Source organism: Hibiscus syriacus, unplaced genomic scaffold, assembly GCF_006381635.1.
Source record: "Hibiscus syriacus cultivar Baekdansim isolate YM2019G1 unplaced genomic scaffold, ASM638163v2 tig00112255_pilon, whole genome shotgun sequence".
Classification (NCBI taxonomy): domain Eukaryota; kingdom Viridiplantae; phylum Streptophyta; class Magnoliopsida; order Malvales; family Malvaceae; genus Hibiscus; species Hibiscus syriacus.
Window position 1 is genome coordinate 63,254 of NW_024063285.1, and position 24,618 is coordinate 87,871.

General features: G+C 33.9%; 1 protein-coding gene and 1 pseudogene across 2 annotated transcripts; one reads left to right on the forward strand and one right to left on the reverse strand.

The window, feature by feature from the left end:
* LOC120176813 overlaps nt 1–15,380 on the forward strand; it is a 30,438-nt pseudogene extending 15,058 nt beyond the window's left edge.
* A 5,181-nt stretch (nt 15,381–20,561) lies between these two features.
* On the reverse strand, nt 20,562–21,691 carry LOC120176814 (probable isoaspartyl peptidase/L-asparaginase 2). 2 transcript variants are annotated; one of them, XM_039183142.1, is made up of 4 exons: nt 21,492–21,690; nt 21,114–21,347; nt 20,888–20,974; nt 20,562–20,775 (listed from the first exon to the last, which is right to left on the reverse strand). In XM_039183142.1, exons 1-4 carry the CDS (start codon nt 21,651–21,653, stop codon nt 20,710–20,712), a joined length of 549 nt encoding a protein of 182 aa, XP_039039073.1. In that variant the 5' UTR covers nt 21,654–21,690; the 3' UTR covers nt 20,562–20,709. The 2 variants fall into 2 exon arrangements, with proteins under 2 accessions (XP_039039073.1, XP_039039072.1); XM_039183141.1 differs by having other exon boundaries at nt 20,711–20,974; nt 21,492–21,691.
* Between the last annotated feature and the right edge of the window lie 2,927 nt (nt 21,692–24,618).

Consider the following 24,618-nt stretch of genomic DNA (forward strand, 5'->3'; position numbering starts at 1 on the left):
CTCAATATTATAATCACCTTTATCAGGTTAGTTGAATCTTATCCATAAAGTCGGGACGTTTAACCAATTGCTTTAGAGGGAAATCTCAAGCTTTATTGTATAAATATTATAATCACCTTTATCAGGCTAGCTAAATCTTATCCATAAAGTCGGAGCGTTTAACCAATTGCTCTAGAGGGATAGCTTAAGCTTTATTGTATATATAATATTATAATCTGGGTATACGGATCCAATTTCTTAAGTTTATCAAGAAGAACCTGTTATAGTCTAAGTGTTGTTGAAAGTCAAGGAATCTCATCTTTAGAGTTCAATTTACAAGCTACTAACTTAAACTAGATTCACCTACTCGACTTATTCCATCTGCAAGATCATCATCATCATTGAACGTCTTAAATAAAAGTATAGTAATGTCATATGCAAAAGATGCTCCATGTTGTCTGCTCCTATGCATACCTAAATACCAAGCCTCTTGTTAATTCCCTTACAAGAGGAGAATGCTATATCGATTCTTATAAGAGAAGGGTACAGTGTTCGAGCGTATCATCTGGGGTAAAATCAAAGGTCGTTATTTTACCACTTTTTAATCATGTCACAATGTCAAAGATTTATAACTCTGATCATTTACAAAGTTTCTTAACTCAGTTGATATTCAAAGAATTTCATGTTATAAATTTGATTCAATGCTCTGCATAAATTCATTGAAATATCATTATAAAATGAAATATAAGAAAGTTATAAAAAAATTACCAAAAGAAATATAAGAAAGTTCAAAAAACAAGTTCAAACAGGATGCTACAAAATGGGATAAAGCCTCATTAAGATGCCCCATCTTCGATCATTTCACTTGTCATGGCTTCTTTTGAAGTACCCTCAGATGGATAAATTTCTGCTTCGAGAGTGTTCTTGCTTTCATCGTAAAATTCCAGCTCTTTCCTGTCCATCATTAGCTGGATTAAGGCTCTAAATTCGACACATTCTTGTACATCGTGTCTATCCTCATTATGATAACAATAATGATTGCCATATTTGCAATCTGATGTACTAGGATGTTGTGCAAGAAACTCTGCATTTATCATTTGCCTCCATACCCAAGCAAGAGGTGACTTCACTTCGAAAACCTTAGTTTTGGCCTTTTTACCTTTCTCTTTGGTGATTGCATTTTCCTCATTCTCTTGATGATTAAATAGAGGTTTTGTGTAACATTGGGAGATTCTGAATTGTTGAAAAGAATCCAGCTCCTGTTGTTCATTCTTTGGATGATACTCTTAAAGGCGAGCCAGTGTTCAATAGCATGCCCCGGAACACTGCCATGATATTCACAGTGCGCACTTTCATCATACCACCTGGGGTATAGGGGCTTTAGAGGTTTATCTGGATATGGTGACACCACATGTGCATCAAATAGCTGTTGGTAAAGCTCCTTATATGTCATGGGAATGAGATCGAAATGCTCATTTTCCTTTTCTATCATTGGTTCTCTCGAATCTTGCCTAAAAGTACTTGACAGTACAACTACAATTAGTTTTGATTTGAAGATTGTAATGCCTTTGCTAGCGTTGAAAATGCTGATGATCTCTCATTCTTTCTTCTTCAGGGGAGGTTTTCTACTCGACCTACCTCTTTGTTTAATGGTTGTTTCTACCATCTTTATTTTAACTTCCTCACCAAATTTCGGAATGTGGTGGTAATCTAAATTATTTTGAAGGCTGGTTACAAAGGCATATGCTTTCATGGCAGATGAATCCCCTTGACGTCCTGGTAAGATTCCAACTGAAATTACCAACTGTGGAGTAAGTGGTATAGCTACCCCCTTAGATGCCCCTGCCCCAGGGGCATTCATTCGATTCAGGCCGGACAACCTTGAAATAATCTGGTCAACCAATAAGTCTTGGTTCCTAGTGATGGAATCCAAGGTATTTTGTTGATTTTGATTTATCTTTTCTTTCAGTTCCTTCTGTAACCTTAGCACGTTCTCTTCAAGTTGAGCAATCTTAGCTTCCATTTCCTTTTTGTTTGAACGGGTATGTCCGATGCTTGAGGCGGTATGTCCAGTGTTTGTTCCCTTTTTTGATGAGACATTATTCTCTTAGTTAATGCAAATGTAAAGAAATGAAAATAACAAAATGCAAAATATGTATAAATGCATGATGCATGAAATGTTCGAGGCATTGATCCAAAAATGTGTCTGTTATTATAAATAATCCTTATTGAGGACAAAAGTGTTATTTCTTAAGAGACAAAAAACATTTTAAAGGTATATTCTTCTAGACCCCAAACAACTTATGACAGATTGATTTATCTTCCGCCTTCTTCTGTCACCGATTAAATACCATGTCGAACCATTCCGGCTTCTATGAGTTGCTTTTTTGTATTTATCCCAAAAAATCTCGAATGTTTGTATATCTAGTTTTCACTATCTGTTGAGTCTATTCCCTAATGGAAACACCATTGGATCCCTCCATCGATAGGAACCATCCAAAGTTCACCTGCTTATTTCTTGAATTCATCAACAATAGCCTCCAGTTTCAGCTATCGCTTTGTCATCTTGTTCTTGTTGTATTTGAAAGGACTCCCCAGGTCAATAACCTTTTTCTCGTCTGCCCCTGCAACCTTTACTAGCTCAAAAAGTTGACTTATGGTGTGCTCAGTATAAATCCCAGTTCATTGTTAGTCCTTTGCAATGCACCAGAGTGACATATTCTTCGATTGCGAGTACCACGTCTTCTTGGTTGAATTGTCTTGTAGATTGTCTCCCTGACCATAGCCGGACCTCTACGTTTTCACCTCTCGTATTATAACCCCTTTATTCATTAATACAAATTATTTATGTTTAACGAACATATTTTTGGTGGATCAACATCTTTTTTGAATGATGTAAATAATGAAAATTAAAAGAGTTAGTGAGGTAAATCAAAACAATAATGAAAATAAAAAAGTCCAACTCCACATGATATCTACTCCACATGATACCCCACATGCTTATTGTTCCTACCCGAACATGATCTCTATCCCGCAAGTTGATTTTGAACAAGTCCTAACCACATAGATTTCTAGTTCACATGCTTTGAACAAAAAATAAAGCAGGAAACAATCTCAAAGCAGTCTAGGATTTGAAATAAGGTTTTGGGGTGAGCTCTAATTCCCTGTAGTCTCCTAGTTTATGTTCTACAGAAGGTACTCGAGTTCTCCTTGCTGGTGCCCCCTTGGGCTTGCCAAACCCTTAGTCCTAAGCCCATTACAAGCTTACGTGGACTAAGTTAAACTCGAGAGGATACATTCCCTTATGCCCATATGGAGAATAAATTCACACTAAGACATAAGGTATATAAATCTCGAAGGTTACTTGCTAGGCCTATACGGAGAATAAATTCCCACGAAGGCGTCACTTTTACCCCTACTTAAAAGGGTTTGGAGATTGGGTATAGAGGCAGAGATGAAATTGTTTCAAAAATCTGAAATAATTGAAAGAAAACATTAGTATACCTATTTATTTGAAAAATAATCAAAAGTAAGCAATAAAGATCGAAAAAGTTACCTTAAAATTTAAACTTACCCTTTTCATTTAAAAAGACAACTGAAAATTAACCTTTAGCCTGACTCACTTACCTGTCCCCATCGGAGTCGCCAAGCTGTCGGAACCGTCTTTTGGGTGGGCTCAGAATTGGGCTTCGACTTGAAAAAAAACGTTAGAGTCCCCACCAATAATTTATTTTAAGAACAAAATGGGTTGATTGGATACCTAGATTTCTTACATGATCAGCATCTTACCAAAGATATGTCGAATTCGATAGTCAGTTACAATCAAGGAATGATTAGCACCCTTGAACTGCCCTTTCGGTACTAATTAATTTCCAGTTGTTTTTAATTAAGAAAACTGCAAGTTAGATTAAAAGGTAAAATTTTGATCCAAATTACTTACCTCCGATTGATTTAAAAGTGTACCCTTAAGAAGTCAAGAAAAGTGTTAGATTAAAAAAGAAAAAAATGTTGAATCGAATTAAGTAACCATATGCATGTTGAGGAATTAAAGGAAATAAAAATAAAGTGCTCATATTAAAACACACAACAAATAAAAACAAAAAGAAAAATAGTAAAAAAATAAAATAAATATATATATATATAATAATAATAAATAAAAACAGATAAAGAAAAGGAAAAAATAAATGAATAATAATAATAATAAGGAAAAAGGGAAAAAACTAAAGCTAAAACAAAATAAAAAATAAAATAAATGAGAAGAAAAATAATAATAATAATAGTAATAATAATAATAATAAGGGGAAAATAAATAAATAAAAAATAAATAAAATTAAATATATAATAATAATAGGGACATAAAAGAAAAGAATAAGGAAAAATATAATAAAACAATGAAAATAATAAATAAATATAAATATAATATAGTATTAAATAAAAAATTGATTAAAATATGAATTGAATAAAAAAGGATTAAATTAAAAGAAAAGAAAAGTGGGGGTAAATTTAAAAGGAAAATCGGGGTAATATTAAATTAAAGGGGCCAAAATAGATATTTAAAATGATCGAGGTACTAACAAGGGAATTACCCCTTTTTATTTGAAAACACGCTGATCCCCTAGGGGATCAGCTCGGGTCATCGTGTAACATCCTCAATATCGGGTTAGTGACTAAATTGGAAAGTTTCAGATTTAGGTGATTAAAATAGAATGAATGAATAGTATAAAGATTTATATGTAAATGATTGTGTAGGATTGAATTGAAAGGAAGAAGGAATTGAAGGGCAAAAGAGTCATTTGCAAGGAAAATTAATTAAAGAAGGGATAAGGATATATATGAGTACAAGTGGGATGAAAAGAAGAGAACACCAAAGCCTTCCATAGTTATCTTCTTATTCTTTCTTCCTTGTACGTGTGAACCAAAGCAAAGGTAAGGTTTCTGATTATTGAGTTTCTTGTTAACTTTTATATTGGGTTTTGATTATTAGATGATAACTAAGCTTAAGGAAAGCTTAAGTTATCTTAACATCAAAGGATGATTGAGTTAAGAGAGATTTAAGATTTGAAGTTCTTAAATGAAATCTTGGAATAGAGTTCATAACTAGAAGTGAAAGTTAAATTTGACTTGTCATCAATCTAGTTAAGATATATGAAGTGTTAAAAGTGGAATTCAAACATGTTGGATTATTGATGTAATTCTTGAATTTCATATGAAGGGTAGGATTTGAAGGTTAAAGATGAAATAAATGAGTATAAATTGGTTTAACGATGTGTACTAGAGTTAAGAGTGAAAGAGGGGATTAAACATGAAGGATTTAATTCAAAATGAATGGATTTTCGGGTTCAAAAAGAGGTTCTGGGCAGAGTGCACCGATGCACATTCATAGTGCATCGATGCATCAAGGTTAAAACCCAGAAATTGTTTGAATGTGCACCGATGCATTGGTAGTGCATCGATGTACTCTTTTAAAATAAAAACATCGAATGCAATTCGTGCATCGATGCATAAGTAGTGCATCGATGCATCCCATTAATAGTAAAACATCGAATGCAATTGGTGTATCGATGCATAAGTAGTGCATCGATGCATCCCAGCAATAATACTACATCGAATACCTTTTATGCACCGATGCATCAGTAGTGCATCGATGCATACCTTCATTAAAAGATGAAATTGACTTTTCTCTTAGTCTAAAAAGTGAATCATTAGAGTATATTAGTTATAATACTGATATAGATCCATGTGCGATTATGTAGATACTAAAAGTAAGCTTATTCCGGAACGATCAAAGGATTAGAATCGAATCAAAGCAAAGCTAAGGTAAGTGCATACTATATGTATATTATAATAGAATAAGACTTGTGATAAGTCTAATCCATATGTTGATTTTTATAATACAATAGTTGTGAACATGCATACATAATAATTATTGTGATACATGCATAACATATATATGTTCATGTGATATGATATGTGATATGACCTGTGATATGAGAACATGATATGAAGTGACATGAGCTACATGATCACAAAAGAAATGACATGAGCTACATGATCACAAGTGAACGGACATGAGTACATGAACATATGAAATATAAGAATAATGCCCATAGTATACGATATGAGAATTATAGGTGTAATTGGCATGCCAAGAGTCGAGGGTATGATAGTCCTTCGGGACGTAGTCCTTCGGGACGTAGTCCTTCGGGATGTAGTCCTTCGGGATGTAGGAGTCCTACGGGACGAATACTGAACTAAGGTTCGGTGCCCCATGAGGGAATAGATATGAGCTGTGGTGACAGCATTAGTGCACAACCTCAATGCACTCACATACCTCTAATCTCAATAATATACATGGGCTATGCAATTGAAATACTGATTTACAGTGAAAGTGATACAAGAATGTAAGTTTCGTATGTGCATTATTGTTATCGTGTGATAGATACATGCATCTTGAGATGTCATGATCCAATGGTAAGTATGAACATTCATAAGTTTATTGTTGCATATTCATTTATTGCCTTACTAAGTCTATGACTTAGCGTGTAAGTGATTTACACGTAGGTACCAAGAATCAGGAAAAATGGAAATAGAAGTAGCACGGACATCAATACTACTAAGAGATCAGATCAGAAGTAATTGACAAAGTATGTATATGGTTTTGTATAGAGTGTTGGCATGTAATAAGTGTTAATTACGAATACTCTGATCGATTTTATATTTTATGGTCTTATGTAAATTAAAGTATTTCGTTTTAATGAATGTTTTAAAAATTCCCGGGATTTTCAATAAGAGTCAAAGTTTGAAAAGTCAATGTGACACCTCAGACTTGTATTCGGGTCAGATATGAGTTAAGGGTGTTACATTTAATGGTATCAGAGCTACGGTTTAGTCAATTCTCGGCATAAACCGAATTCTAGAGTGTCTTATAAGGTATACATGCCAACAAAATAGTGAAAACTTCTGATATGATGGAATAGTAAGTATGTTGTTTTGCTAATAGAACTATATGGTTGTATTTTTATAGATGTACGGACAAAGTAGATCTAGAAATGAAGCGGGAGACGATAGACCCGCTGAAAGCAGTAATTCACCTGCCCTGGCCAGGCAGAGTGAAGAACAGACATCCTCTGGAATGCCTATCAATGATCAAGATATATTCTTTAGAACGTTAGACGTGGTATTGACGCGTTTCCAACCTCCTGTTACTTCAACTCCAAAAATGAATATTGCGAAAGAATTGAAGGGATTGGGAGCTCCAGAGTTTAAAGGGGAAGCCAATGAAGGTCCTGTTACTGCGGACCTTTGGCTTAATGACATGAAAGTCATGCTTACGGGACTTCATTGTTCCGATGCTGAGAAGCTGGATGGAGTAATTTCCTTGTTGAGAGGACAAGCAAGGATCTGGTGGACCAATATTACATTGAGGATGTCTAACGCCCAAGTAACTTGGTCTTTATTTTTAGAAGAATTCAAGCATAAATACATCGGAGATCAATTTGTTCGTCAAATGAAGCAAGAGTTCATGAATCTGAAGCAATGAAATCATACTGTATATGAGTATGAGTGTGAATTCAATAAGTTGAGCCGATTTGCTGCCGAGCTAGTTCCTACTAAAAAGGATGCTTGTGAGTGGTTCGTAGAGGGTTTACGTCATCGGTTAAAGGAAATATTGATTGTCTTGAATTTATCATCATTTCAAGAAGTAGTTAACCGTGCCAAGGCTCTGGAAAGAGCTCAGAACGAGAGATTTGAAAATTCGAGAGCTCAGACAGTTAAAAGATCGGGTGCTTATTCGAGTTTCGCACCATCAAAAAGGGGCAAAGATACTAGTGTTCGACCCCAGGTTAGATCAGAATCAAGAGGTAGAGGCAGAGGAAGAGGTCAGTCAGAGTCCTCTGCTCAACAATAGATACACTCCACTGCTCGAGTGTACAACCTCAAGACCAATGAGGATTGTGATGATCCAGATATTATAACCGGTACCTTTATATTGTTTGACAAAGGTGTTATTGTATTGATTGATCCAGGGTCTACATATTCATATATTACTAGTACGTTAGTAAGAGAATTGAACATTCCTTTAGAAACTACTAGTAATGAAGTAATAGTGACGAATCCACTAGGGCACAGTGCTCGGGTAAATATAGTGAGCCGAGGGTGTCCCATACGGATTCAGGGAATTGAATTTCCTGTTAATCTGATGGAATTACCTTTTTACGAATTCGAAGTGATACTGGGGATGGATTGGTTATATCGTTATTACGCTAATGTCGATTGTAGATTGAAAAGAGTGACGTTGAGAAGTTCTGAAGGAATAGAAGTTATTGTATTTAGTGAAAGATGGAATCCATTAACAAATGTGATTTCAGTGATGACTGCAAAAAAGTTACTGCTACAGGGATGTCAAGGGTTTATTGCTAATGTACTGGATGTTAGAACCAAGGAGAAAAGGATTGAAGAGATTCCTATAGTCAGAGAGTTTCTCGATGTATTTCCTGTAGAGTTGCCAGGTTTACCTCCTGACAGAGAGGTAGAATTCCAGATTGAGATAATACTAGGAACAACGCCCATTGCAATGGCACCATACAGAATGGCTCCAAAGGAATTACAAGAATTAAAGATTCAATTAAAGGAGTTATTGGACAAAGGGTTTATTAGACCAAGTGTATCACCTTGGAGAGCTCCAGTTCTATTTGTTAAGAAGAAAGATGGATTAATGCGTCTTTGTATCGATTACAGACAACTCAATAAAGTCACCATCAAGAACAAGTATCCACTTCCCCGAATCGACGATTTATTTGATCAATTAAAGGAAGCTTCAGTGTTCTCAAAAATTGATCTACGTTTGGGTTATCATCAATTAAAGATTCAAGAAAAAGACATTTCGAAAATGACGTTTAGAACAAGATATGGTCATTATGAATTTATCGTGATGCCGTTTGGAGTTACGAATGCACCAATTGCTTTTATGGATTTAATGAACAGAATTTTCCAACCATATTTGGATCAGTTTGTTGTGGTGTTTATTGATGATATTTTAATATATTCAAAGTCAGAAGAAGAGCATAGTTCACACTTACAGATTGTTTTACAGATTTTACAAGACAAGAAGTTTTATGCTAAATTTTCTAAATGTGAATTCTGGTTGAATGAAGTAGCATTCCTTGGACATGTAATTTCTGTAGAAGGAGTTCGAGTGGATCCCCAAAAGATTAAAGCTATTCTGGAGTGGAAAGTTCCAAAGAATGTATCGGAAGTTAGAAGTTTTCTGGGGTTAGCTGGTTATTATCGAAGGTTTGTTAAAAACTTTTTGATTATAGCATTACACCTGACTAAACTGTTGAAAAAGGAAATAAAATTTGTTTGGACTCAAGAATGTCAAGAGAGTTTTGAAAAGTTAAAGAAGATTCTTACAGAAGCTCCAGTGTTAGTTCAACCCGAGTATGGAAAGAACTTTATAGTGTATAGTGATGCGTCTCATAGTGGTTTGGGATGCGTATTAATGCAAGAAGGCAAAGTGGTAGCCTATGCTTCGAGACAACTAAAGCTGCATGAGAAGAATTATCCAACACACGATCTAGAGATGGCTGCAGTAGTGTTCGCTTTAAAGATCTGGCGTCACTACTTGTATGGTGAAAAGTGCTACTTGTATACGGATCACAAGAGCTTAAAATACTTGATGAATCAGAAAGAGTTGAATTTAAGACAAAGAAGATGGGTGGAATTTCTCAAGGATTATGATGTGGTGATTGATTTCCATCATGGAAAGGCAAATGTGGTAGCTGATGCCTTGAGTTGAAAGACGTTTGCAACTTTGCGAACTCTTGATGCTAGATTATCGTTAAGAGAAGATGGTGCAATTTGTGCAGAATTGACAGTCAAGCCCGTTTGGCTAAATCGAATTAAAGAATTGCAAGTTAGAGATGAAAAGTGTTTAAAGAGGATACAACAGATAAAGAATGGAGAGGGTACGAATTATGAGATTAAGTCTGATGAGAACTTGTATTATCAAGAAAGATTAGTAATTCCGGATGATGATGAATTAAAGAATGATTTGTTAACGGAAGCTCATTGTAGTCCATTGACAATGCATCCGGGAGGGAACAAAATGTATATGGATCTTAAGAGTCGATATTGGTGGCCGGGAATGAAGAAAGATATTTCGGAATTTGTATCAAAGTGTTTGACTTGTCAACAAGTCAAAGCTGAACATCAAGTTCCGTCAGGATTGTTACAACCGATTTCAATTCCTCAATGGAAATGGGAAAACATAACGATGGATTTTGTCACGGGGTTGTCTTTAACTCCGAACAAAAAGGATTCAATCTGGGTGATTGTAGATAGATTGACTAAATCAACCCATTTTATTCCGGTACGAACTGATTTCTCTATGGATAAGTATGCGGAACTGTATATTAGAGAGATTATACGTTTGCATGGTGTACCTATTTCTATAATTTCTGATCGAGATCCTAGATTCACATCACGATTTTGGAAGTCATTACATGAAGCACTGGGAACTCGGTTAAACTTCAGTACATCGTTTCATCCTCAAACTGATGGTCAATCCGAGCGAACTATTCAAATTCTGGAGGATATGCTAAGAGCTTGTGTCATTGAATTCAAAGGATCGTGGGAAAGGTATTTACCACTTGCTGAATTTGCATACAACAATAGTTATCAGTCAAGCATCAAAATGGCTCCCTATGAAGCTCTTTACGGAAGAAGATGTCGTACGCCCTTGAACTGGTATGAACTTAAGGATCGAGAAGTTATTGGTCCTGAGTTGATTCAGAATAAAGAAGAGAAAGTTCAAGTAATTCAGAATAATCTGAAAGCTGCAGCTGATAGACATAAATCGTATGCTGATTTAAAAAGGAAAGAAATTGAATTTCAAGTCTGAGATAAAGTGTTCTTGAAAGTGTCTCCGTGGAAGAAAGTATTGAGGTTTGGACGTAAAGGAAAGTTAAGTCCTCGGTTCATTGGACCTTATGAGATTATTAAGAGGGTAGGATCAGTAGCATATCAGTTATTTTTTCCACCTAAAATGGAAAAGATACACAATGTTTTTCATGTCTCAATGCTTAGGAAATATAGATCTGATCCATCTCACATTGGGACTCCTGCAGAAATTGAAGTCCGACCAGATTTAACTTATGAGGAAGAACCTGTTCAAATATTAGCTCACGAAGTTAAACAACTAAGGAACAAGACCATTCCATTGGTTAAGGTCTTGTGGAGGAATCACAAAGTAGAGGAAGCAACATGGGAACGTGAAGAGGACATGAGGATTAAGTACCCCTATCTCTTTGCATAATGAAAATTCGAGGATGAATTTTCTTAAGGGGGGAGAGTTGTAACATCCTCAATACCGGGTTAGTGACTAAATTGGAAAGTTTCAGATTTTGGTGATTAAAATAGAATGAATGAATAGTATAAAGATTTATATGTAAATGGTTGTGTAGGATTGAATTGAAAGGAAGAAGGAATTAAAGGGCAAAAGAGTCATTTGTAAGGAAAATTAATTAAAGAAGGGATAATGATATATATGAGTACAAGTGGGATGAAAAGAAGAGAACACCAAAGCCTTCCATAGTTATCTTCTTCTTCTTTCTTTCTTGTACGTGTGAACCAAAGCAAAGGTAAGATTTTTGATTATTGAGTTTCTTGTTAAATTTTATATTGGGTTTTGATTATTAGATGATAACTAAGCTTAAGGAAAGCTTAAGTTATCTTAACATCAAAGGATGATTGAGTTAGGAGAGATTTAAGATTTGAAGTTCTTAAATGAAATCTTGGAATAGAGTTTATAACTAGAAGTGAAAGTTAAATTTGACTTGTCATCAATCTAGTTAAGATATATGAAGTGTTAAAAGTGGAATTCAAACATGTTGGATTATTGATGTAATTCTTGAATTTCATATGAAGGATAGGATTTGAAGGTTAAAGATGAAATAAATGAGTATAAATTGGTTTAAGGATGTGTACTAGAGTTAAGAGTGAAAGAGTGGATTAAACATGAAGGATTTAATCCAAAATGAATGGATTTTCGGGTTCAAAAAGAGGTTCTGGGCAGAGTGCACCGATGCACATTCATAGTGCATCGATGCATCAAGGTTAAAACCAGAAATTGTTTGAATGTGTACCGATGCATTGGTAGTGCATCGATGCACTCTTTTAAAATAAAGACATCGAATGCAATTCGTGCATCGATGCATAAGTAGTGCATCGATGCATCCCATTAATAGTAAAACATCGAATGCAATTGGTGTATCGATGCATAAGTAGTGCATCGATGCATCCCAGTAATAATACTACATCGAATACCTTTTATGCACCGATGCATCAGTAGTGCATCGATGCATACCTTCATTAAAAGATGAAATTGACTTTTCTCTTAGTCTAAAGAGTGAATCATTAGAGTATATTAGTTATAATACTGATATAGATCCAAGTGCGATTATGTAGATACTAAAAGTAAGCTTATTCCGGAATGATCAAAGGATTAGAATCGAATCAAAGCAAAGCTAAGGTAAGTGCATACTATATGTATATTATAAAGGAATAAGACTTGTGATAAGTCTAATTCATAAGTTGATTTTTATAATACAGTAGTTGTGAACATGCATACATGATAATTATTGTGATACATGCATAAGATATATATGTTCATGTGATATGATATGTGATATGACCTGTGATATGAGAACATGATATGAAGTGACATGAGCTACATGATCACAAAAGAAATGACATGAGCTACATGATCACAAGTGAAAGGACATGAGTACATGAACATATGAAATATAAGAATAATGCCCATAGTATACGATATGAGAATTATAGGTGTAATTGGCATGCCAAGAGTCGAGGATATGATAGTCCTTCGGGACGTAGTCCTTCGGGACGTAGTCCTTCGGGACGTAGTCCTTCGGGACGTAGTCCTTCGGGACGTAGTCCTTCGGGACATAGTCCTTCGGGATGTAGGATTCCTAAGGGATGTAGGAGTTCTACGGGATGAATACTGAACTAAGGTTCGATGCCCCATGAGGGAATAGATACGAGCTGTGGTGACAGCATTAGTGCACAACCTCAATGCACTCACATACCTCTAATCTCAATAATATACATGGGCTATGCAATTGAAATACCGATTTACAGTGAAAGTGATACAAGAAGGTAAGTTTCGTATGTGCATTATATGTTATCGTGTGATAGATACATGCATCTTGAGATGTCATGATCCAATGGTAAGTATGAACATTCATATGTTTATTGTTGCATATTCATTTATTGCCTCACTAAGTCTATGACTTAGCGTGTAAGTGATTTACACGTAGGTACCAAGAATCAGGAAAAGTGGAAATAGAAGTAGCACAGACAACAATACTACTAAGAGATCTGATCAGAAGTAATTGACAAAGTATGTATTTGGTTATGTATAGAGTGTTGGCATGTAATAAGTGTTAATTACGAATACTCTGATCGATTTTGTATTTTATGGTCTTATGTAAATTAAAGTATTTCGTTTTAATGAAAGTTTTAAAAATTCCTGGGATTTTCAATAAGAGTCAAAGTTTGAAAAGTCAATGTGACACCTCAGACTTGTATTCGGGTCGGATATGAGTTAAGGGTGTTACACATCGGGTCTGGGTAGAAAACCCAAAAACACAAACAATTTTTCATTTTTCCCTCCTTAGCCAAATCGGATCAAAGGAGCCCCCAAATTTTTCTGTGAAACATTCTTGGTGTTCTTCACTGTGAAAACCCAGAAGCCGGTCGACCACCGCTAGCCGATTTTTTTTATACCATCTGATAGATCAAGCCCCCCTCTTTTCAAAAACAAGGTTTATTTCCTCAAAATGACCTCGGAGAAGGCTAGATCTGAGAAAAAGCTCTTGGTCGCCCTCCCCCAATTAGCGGTCGATTGGTTTTTTTTTCGAATCGAAATCAAATAAATATGAACATTCAAAAAATACGGCGCACAAGGTAAGAAAAATACCTTCTTTCTCGATATTTCCTTTCGAAGTTTACAAAAATTTTTCTCCGATTCTTAATATTTCTTTCTCGAAATTTCTTCTTTTTTCGTATATAGTTACATGCTTATTTATAATCTTAAATAATGCTATTTTTAGTTCGATAGAATCCTAATGGGACTTAAAGTGTGTTTGTTGCTTGTTGGTGTTGTTGGTGCCAAGGAAAACACAGGGAAACTCGGGGCTGACCGAGTGGTGCTGCGACTGCTGCAGCGATCGTGAGAAATGGTTGGAATGAAAGATAGGGTTAGGGTTTCTAAACCCTAACCGATTCGGGTTGCTCCAGTGGACCGAGTCTCGGGTTGCTCTAGTGGATCGGATTCCAGATGGATCTGGGTCGCAGTTGGTCTTGGGTATTCTGCTGGGCCACATTTGATATTTGTATTTGGGCCTATAAAGAGAAGAAAACATGTATTATTTTAAGTAATATATATATATATATATATATATAATGGACGAAAATTAGTGTCCACAATGCGAAAATATAATAGGGACAAAAATGATAAATTGAGTCTATTATAAGTTCAAAAGTGACCTTTAAACCTTATTTTTTTAATAGTTAATAGTATCTAATTTAATCATCTGTTATGATTTCTATTTCTATTAAGTTAAACCTTTTCATATTAATTTTATATAAGCATATTAATCTGGACAATCAATTATCCTAGTTGTGTTGTACTCTTTTACTCCAATTAAGATTAAGAAATTTTTAGCAAGCACACATTAGATCTTAACGGTTATTAATAAATTATTTTGTCGAACAAAAGAAACACAGTGATTCATTCAATATTTTTAAAATTCAATCACCATGTATGATTTTATTAATAACTGAATAAAATTTAATATATTATCTACTCAAAATAGAATTTTTCTTTAAAAAACACTAAAAATAAAAACATGACTAAACATATTTCAAAACAATTAACTTCCTTGAAGGTACAAATCATAACGTTTAAATTAAATATTACTCTAACCTGTAAATTAAAAATAAATAAATTTAAATGTATTAAAAATTTGTAAATGTTTTAATAATATAAATCGAATTAATAATATTTTTATTTAAAGCTGTTGAGAATGTGTTTGACAGGTGGTTATAGCATCAGGACAGGGAGCGTAAGTAGAGGAAGTGAGAGAGGCCCAAATAAACATAGGGCTTCCGAATGTGAAAAACGTGGACGCCAAGGGACTTCCTCTGGAACCAGACGGGCTTCACCTCACCACTCCGGCACAGGTGAGACTCAGAGATATGTTAGCCGACGCTTTCCTTCACTTCAACCCCAACCATTCTCCAACCACTTTTCCTCCTTATTTTTTTTTCATATTTCTTCATGTTTTATGGATCATCTTTTGCTTCACATACTGATAGGTTCTAAGTACTCCACCACTTCTTTGTATTCATACTAATAGATAGGATAAGCAAGAAAAGAAATAAAATATTTATATGAACTCAGAATCTAATATTCAGAAAGCTGGAATCAATCTTCAGCTTATTGATAGTTCGCGGCAGGGACAAACCGTGAATTTCGAACATTATTGTGAATGAATTTTCGCCCTTTTCATTTGTTAAAAACTTGAAAGTTTGAACAATTATCTAGAGTTGTACATGGCCCCCACACTATTTCAAAAATATTGAATTATTAAACTTACTTGTATATTATTAAACGAAAATAAGCAACGAAACTTAAAAGAGTACTGTTGTTAGAAGATAACAACATTTATAATGATCGTCCAATAAAATAGATATTAAGATTTTATGTGAAAAATTCGTTCGGAAAAAAATACAAGTAGAAGAGGAGAAAATTCACTAATGTTAAGAGAAGAAGAATACAATAGAAGTCATCATGAACAACTTAATCTCTAACCTTAATCATTTGTATCTATTTATAGGGATATATATTTGATTACGGAAACTATATAAAGTACAAATATGTTTTACTTTTAATCGTTTATTACTTTCCAAAATTAATATATTAATTAATTTTTTGATACTTTGAATTCCAATCAAACTCTAACAAATCTCTAGCTTGACGAAAATTCTAAAAGTGCGAAGGTTTCGTGACAAAACACACAAATTCAATGAGACACTCAAACTCAACAAAAACAAATCTTTACTTCAACAAACAAGTTATTCACTTCTTCCACGAAACCCTTAGAGTTCAACAATGGTTGCCAACTGAATCCAAAGCTTGTCCAAACTTGAATTTAGCCTTCACATCGGTAAAGAAATCATAAGTGTTAATTTTACTCACAACTTGTTCACTACAACCAATATCATGCACAATACCATCCTGATCATCAATGACAATTCTATTTTTTTTCGTTATGCTCACGGAACTGAATTTTCTTCTTCTCGAATCTGTTATGCCCACAAAACTGAACTCTCTTTTTCTATTCAAATATGTTATCCCACGGAATATAACAATTTATTTTTGCTCCCAAAACCATTATGCCCACGATTGTTTTGTTCAACATATAATCATGCTTTACCATGAAGGAAAAAATAATAGTTTATCTTCTATAGTTGTTGAACCATGCAGAATATAAAACTTGACAGCTTTTATGTGCACTTTCATCAGAATAAGAGAGCTCTAAGAAGTTTTCATATCTCTACCTTTCATAGTGTTAATATTATGTTGTGATCCAACAAAAAAATTCATACTTCAAATATGTCATTATCGTGATTGAATCAAACAACACGAATGTTCTGCTATGAATTTATTTGAAGATAACGACATGCATAATGATCGTCCAATAAAATAGATATCAAGATTTTACATGAAAAACTTTTTGGGAAAAATCACAGAAGAAAACTATATCGAGTAGAAATCTATTTTAATAAGATTTTCTACTTTTAATCGAATTAGATTTATTACTCTATTTAATTTATATATCAATTAATTTGTGTAGATTTGAATTCAAGTTAAATTCTAACACAAATTAAAGTTGGGGGAGTTCGCTTGGAAGACGGAAAGATGATTAAATTATTGGGGGTTGGTGAAAGGATCTGGTATGAATCTTGAATATATAATTTCACAAATTTGAAATTGTAGGTCCATTTAAAATCAGCAGTATAACCAAACATGACTTTATCTATTGTCATTTTTATAATACCTTTCTTCGGATTATTAAACAAAAGTGAAAATAAATAAAAAGAGAAGAAAAGACGTAGGAAAAAGCATTTTAGCTTTTGAAAATTTGGAACAGTTTGATTGGTGGGACTTAGATTTGGTGCAAGATTCTGTCATGAATCTTGATTAGAAAAATAGGTAAATTTAAAAGAAAAAGACATAACTGGATAAATTGTGGTCCAAGATTCCAGTCTTCTCCTTGGAATCAAACAGCCGCAGCAGCCTACATGTTTTGGTGGAAAATTATAGAAACAACTAAAGTAACTTTTGCTGAACTTTGGCTGCACTCAAAGTTAAATTCTCTACTATTTGAATTAGAAAACAAAAAAACAATATTTAGTGGTAGAGTTGACTCCTTGGATATTTATGATGCTTCATACTCAAATATATGGATAATGGGGCCTTTTTCCAGGAAGTTGTAAGACAACTCGCATCTCGAAATTTACTTTATAAACTATATATAAGGTACGTCCAATAATAAATGTGTCATATGATACTTCACAGGATTTCATCCCTAAAATTATTTAAATTCGTCTGTCACAGAAGCCATATAATGTATAAAAGATAATAAAATGTTATACATGTTGATACTCAAAATTTTAATTTATTCCAATATAACCTATTACAGATAATTCTATAAATTGATTTAGACTTCAAAAAAAATATAAATTTGATACAAAATTTTCAGAGGAAATAGATGGCATCCTGTTATGTGCTCATTGATGGGTTTGGATTTTCAAATAATCAGAAACAGTTGCTGCTCCTTTCAAAATCTACCTTTTTTCCATGTATTATGCATGATGTATGCCATAGTTTATGTATGGATGCTCAATGTTGAAGTTCATCTTGGATTTTACTACTTTATCAAGATACATGCATATTCCCACAACTTGATTTAATCAAATCCGTAGTCCCACCAGTTGTAAAGTAGTGTGTTTACAAGCAGCACGTGTCGTGTATAAATTTAACAACCTCGTGTTTTGGGGGCCACCTAGTAGCTGTCGTCTTAGGACTCGGATCACATGTTTGAATCTTTGATTTAAAAACATAATTTTTCACTGTTATGTTTGTTGGATTCAAGCCAGCTAAGGAAGGGAAATGGGATCATTGAGAAGCTGCCAATACAAGATTCGATATGTAAAACATATACTGAAGCTTATAGTGATAGGGTTGATGTTGAAGAGTAGGAGTATCCATACAAGATTCTGCCCATGAAGGCAGTTGGAGTTTTCTTAGTGGCTGTTTTCAATGGGGCCAGGCCACTGCGGACAGAAACATGTGGTAATATGGCGAATATTGAAGGTTGATTTTTTCATATTTGGTTGTCCCGAAGAAGATCCCTTTCAAGATGTTAATTCCATTGATAAGGAATCTCAACCGTCAAAGCTTTTAATGATTCATTGATACGGAAGATCTTGATTTATTATTGGTGGGATTTGAATTACACACGATACTCTGAACTACAAGTGACATTACCGATAAAACCACCGGAAAAGTAAAGCTCTCTTCGGACCTTCACCACACGCCAACCTCCATGAAACCATCCTCGGTGGCACAGCCCCTAAACATCCCGGTGGTGTTAAACCCACAAGCCACTTCGCCGTCCTTTGACACAGCAATGAGCCCCGCTTTGCCTTCATATAACCTATGTTTTATCACATAATCCACTGCCTCATGCAGATTCAACCCTTTGATTTTCCATCAGCATCTGTTGCAGCAATGATATTTTTTAAGTTTGAGGTTACATAGAGAGTACCAATTTTCTTACCACGAGCAATAATGAGTGCTCTTTTGGTAATCTTCCATTCACATCCTGAAAAGGTTGTGTTATATCCTTCTCCATCAAGTTGTCCTACAGAAATCAAATTTCTTTTGAGGCCAGGAATATGTCTTACTCCTTTCAGCGTCCAGGTGGTCTGGTTTGGCAACTTTAGTCGGATGTCTCCTTTTCCGACGATCTTTAAGGTTTCATCATCAGCTAGATGAACATTCCCAAAATCACCACTGACATAGTTCTCCATGATTTCTCAGCATGGGGTGGAGTGGAAAGATGCCCCTGAATCCAAGATCCATGATTCAATCAGACTGTTTTCGCTTAAAATCATGGCATCACCTGTCTCCTCTGTCATGTTTGCAGATTCTTGTGCGCCGATATCTTTCTTCAGTACTCGGCAATCTCTTTTAAAGTGATCATTCTTGCCACAATTATAACAGGTAAAATATTTCTTTCATGTTCTAGATTTTCCCCGTCTGGATTTCGATCTGCCACGATTTGAATTTCTTTATGAAGTTCTCCCTCTAGACTCCGTGTGCAAGGCTGAGGAGGTTGATGCTTCACTCGATTCTCTCCGTCGAATTTCTTCGCTCAATACTAGATCCCGAACATCGTCGAATTTTAATTTGTTGTTTCCCGACGAGCTAATGACTTTTGTAACAGTAGCATTCCAATTGTCTGGTAGAGATTATAAGAGAATCAAAGCTTGAACTTCATCATCGAATTCAATTTCCACTGAACTCAACTGGGTTGAGATTGTGTTGAGTTCATTTAGGTGTTGTGCCATCAATGCCCCTTTTGTCATCCGCAAATTGAATAATCGCCTCATCAAGTGCACTTTGTTTGAGGCCGATGGCTTCTCATACATACTGGAGAGACCCGCCATAAGACCCACCGTGGTCTTTTCCTTTGCTATGTTGAAAGCAACATTACTGGATAACGTCAGTCGGATAACTCCGAGGGCTTGTCTGTCGAGAAGAGTCAGTCTTCATTCTTCATGCCCTCTGGTTGCTTTCCTGATAGAGGTTGATATAGATTTTTCTGGTACAAAAAATCTTCAATCTACATCTTCTAAAAGCCAAAGTTCGCACCATCGAACTTTTCAATTTTCACCTTCCTTTCATCTGCAGCCATCGCTCCCACTCGAATCTGGCTTCGTTTGGATCGTTTCTGACAATTCTTACAAACCACCATGTATTAGAACACCTCCGTCGACAAATTCGTATCGCCGACAAAATTTTACTATTCACAAAATTCACTATTAATGTGAATATTAATGAATAGTAACATCGCAAAAAATTGACAAAATTCACAACCAAAAGCTCTGATTACCAGTTATTGAGAAATAAACTGAGAACAAGTAATTTCCCTATATCCAGATTAGTGAGAATGCGAAATAAAAGCAGAAAAATAATACCCGAAATTGATAACGAAGTTCAGCCAATTTTGCCTACAACTCCGGACTGCTGCAGATATTTTACTAAGAGAGAAAATTTACAGGTGTTTACAAAACACTCACTACTCACAAAAAAACTCTCTAGTATTGGGAGAAAGAAATGATTTGAGATTTTAAGATGATTTTGAAACTAAATGAATTAGGGTATTTATAATTGAAGCTTAGAGACTTATCTTTAAAAATACCCTAAAGTGCCATAATTAAAATGTAATTAATCATTGCTTAAATTCAAGAAAAAAGAGCTGTCTAACTTTGACAAAATTAACAGCCCCATTTGTCTGCCGCCTCATTGAATTCCCTTGCCAGCCGCCCACTTTGACTTTACAGTCCGTTCATCTACAAAAGACTGTCCATGGCGGCACCAGCACTGCAGGTTCCAATCGTCGGGATCCGATAATCAAACTATAGAGTAGATAAAAGTAGAAAACGTTAGCCTTTATCCCACTGCACTAATCTCGCCGGCCGTTTCATACAGATACAAGGTAAGTAATGCGAATATTAAACGTATATTTACCAGGATTGAGTTCGCCTCTTTTGCCAACTTAAGTATCCCAACATTATCTTCGGTAATGAAGTATTCATTGTCCAGCATCTCCACGCCCTGCAACAAATCCAACCCATTAATCTAACAAGACACAAACTTGTCTTCTGTCATGTCAGGTGTGGACACCAACACGTGGATAACGGAACCAAAGATTCCAAAGCATTTAAAAACGTGGGATTTGGACCAAACTACGAACCTGTTTCTTGGCAAACTCTTCTACACCCGAAAAGCCCAGATACGAATGTGGTGATTTTTCCATGACAAGTCGGGCGAGGAAAATTGGGTTCTTAACTGTTGTTAAGCCGGAAACGGCGCCGCATCGCCTCTTCGGGCCGTCCATAATGCTGGCCTCCATTTCCACCGTTCCATTCTCTGTAAGGGCATATCCACGGCCGGAGTTAAACAAAGGATCGCTTTCCAATTCTCTCACCTACACCAAAACAAAACCCAAAATTTATTTCCCAGGCAACAAAAACTGAAATCTGAATGTTTTTCCATGTTAATTTTTAAACTTATCTAATCTCTATTATTAAACATATTAACCGTTACAGGGTAAAAGTCAAGGAGAACATACAACGAGTTCAACGACGTCAATGGCGGGGAGGTTAGAGCGGAGAACAGAGATGCCAATATCAAGGCAACGTTTGAGGAGTCTTTTAGCCTCCTCTTGTCTTTCCTTGGGGAGATTTGGGTCGGCTCCAGTGCCACCGTGCACTGCAATTGCCCAGCCTCCCATTTTTTTCAAGACTATCTTTTCTCTGCCTCTGTAACCCACTATCCTTTGCGTAAGCTCTCTTTGCTATGTGAAAACATAAACCTTCAGAGCCCCTTTTATAGACGCTCACGGACTTGAAATTTCCTTTTAATTTGATTAAGGGATAACTTTTAAAAATGTTGTCGAAACGGATTTTTAATAATACTTTATTGAAATACATTTTAAAATTTAATTATTTGATATTATTATTTAAAATTAATTTAAAAAGATAAAATATCTGTTATAGTCGTTGTTTTGTAAATTAAAATTATAAAATATACAAATAAAAAATATAATTATAATTATAATAAAAATATATTATATAATAACTCACTACTAATATTTTAATATATAAACTATAAATTTTATTTATTTATAAGTAATTAAAATAAATTATTAAGTAATAAATTATTTTTTAAGGATGTTAATATTAAATTATTGAAATAAAATATAAATATATAATTGAGTGGAGCTCATATATTAGTTAGGATAAAATTATAATTTGATTCTAAACATAAAATTGAAAATAAAAAAAATAGAAATCTTTGTTTTTTTAATTAGTTTAAAATCATTGTTTTTAATGTAATTTTTTTATCCGTTTAAAATTAATTTTACAATTAAAATAAACTTTTTAACTAAAAATACTTGAAACATCACGAAACGAACCTAAATCTAGGTTTTTCTGTAATACGGATAGAATCAGGTTAGAGGAATCTATCTATCTTTGTGTTCTTTAATCTCTTCCACTCTCTCTCTTAACTGCCACTTGTTTTCACTTCCCAAGAACGGCAGTGTCATTTACTAGTAGGGCTGTAAAAAGATTACCTCACATGTAAAATTGATTGAATTCAAAAGTCAAAATTATTTTTAATCTGCGCTGTAGTGATCTGAAGTCGATTTGACTCGGAGTTAGTGTTTATCTGAATCCGAGTTGGATCTAGAAATTGTAGATCCGAACCCGACCTAGACCCAACCTGAGAACGAGCTGAACTGAATTGAACTTAAACAAATGATACTCGAACACGACCTGTATCTTGATATGAGCCTGAACCTGAGATTTGCATGGTAAATAACTGGTATTATTCGACCTGTTTTCAACATGATTTGTGATGAACCTGACATGTTTTTAACCTAACCTGTAAATGATTCGACTTGTTATTGACTTGATCTGATATTTACCTGACTTGACATTTACCTGACTTATATATTACCATAGACGAAATTATAAGATTTTAATAAAATTATGAGTTTTTAAGTTATGATATAATTTAAAAAATTAATATAAAACAATATATTACCATATACAAAATTATAAGATTTTAATAAAATTGTGAGTTTTTGAGTTTATGATTAATTTTTAAATGTTATAAAAAATATTTATTATAATAATTAAATTAATAAATAGACTTATTATATAAAATTGTTTAATAAAATTAATAAAACTATTTAAATATAAATTATATAAAACATGATTAATAAAAATATTGGCATTGAACAATGATTAAATGTAAATTAATATAGTTTAATTTATATAAATTATATAGTTTAATTTATGTAAAGAAAAAAATAATATTAATAATGCAAGTATTTATTATGTAATTTATATTAACATTTTACATTATTAATACAAATAATTTTGGCAATGAAATGATAATTAATTTGATAATAAATGAATATTGGTATTGAATGTGATTAATTCTCTAAAATATAAATATAAAATATACAGTTTAAATTTTGTAAAGAAAAATTATCTAACAATTATAACATAAATAAAACATAATATAAAAGATAAATTTAATTGATAATGATAATTTTAATAACATTTGATATAAACTTTGAATAACATTTGAGTTAATTCACGTTGAATATAATAAAATGAAAAAAAAACAATTTTTTAAACTCTCAGATCTTATAACAAAAATGTTATAAGGCTAAAAGCCTAACTTTGCTACCAGAAATTTCTTCATCGATACCAGAAATTTCTTCATCGAGCTTTTGTATCGAAATAGCTGCCAACATTGTTAAATTACAGGCAAATTTTAAAGCTACCAAAATAATTTAACATGAGTAGTTATTTCAAAAAAATGACAGTTTCAACAATCTATTTAATCCAGACCAACAAAATAAATTACAATGCAGCAACAGGCAGTATACAGCAACATGTAGCATTTCTGCATTAAACAAACATGCAGTCAGCAGTAAAGCCAAAGGGAATACGATGGCCAACAACCAAACATTTCTGACTTTACTAAACCCTTACATAATCAAACATTCAACATTGTTTATAATAACAGAAATAATATCAAGCAAAATCAAGATGTGTTACTTTGGACAGAAGCATCCTACAAAAAACAAAAGCATTAATAAAAATTTGTTTCAGTTACTGTTAAGCATAATAAATATAATAAGTAAATAATAAGTAGAAGTTACTAGTAAACGGAAAAACAAGACTGAATCTCATATTCCAATGGCTTCACTTAACGTTAAACACCATAAAAATTTAAAATTAAAATTAAAATAATTAAGAAACAATTTGAAATATTGAGATTAAAATTAAAAAAAACAATTCTATCATACCTTTACATAGCAGACTCATTAACCACAGTAAGGTAGTTGTTGAGTTAATCGATCGGATGAATCGACCAAGAGGGGGTGAATTGGTAATAAAAATTTCAATGGAAGCTTTTGCAGAAAATTGAAATATTTGCACTACGATTTAGAGTGGTTCGACTTTCTCAACCAAAGTCTACGTCCACTATCTTAGCCCACACTAAAGATTTTCCACAAATTCACTAATTTGTCTTTCTTTTGAGGACAAAGAGTAACCTTACAAATCCCTCAAGAATTATATCTCAAATTCTTGAGAACACTCTCTCCCAAAGAGAAGATTACAAATTTCGCAAACTTTACAGAAAAACCTCACAAGGTAGATTGTTTGCACAATTCT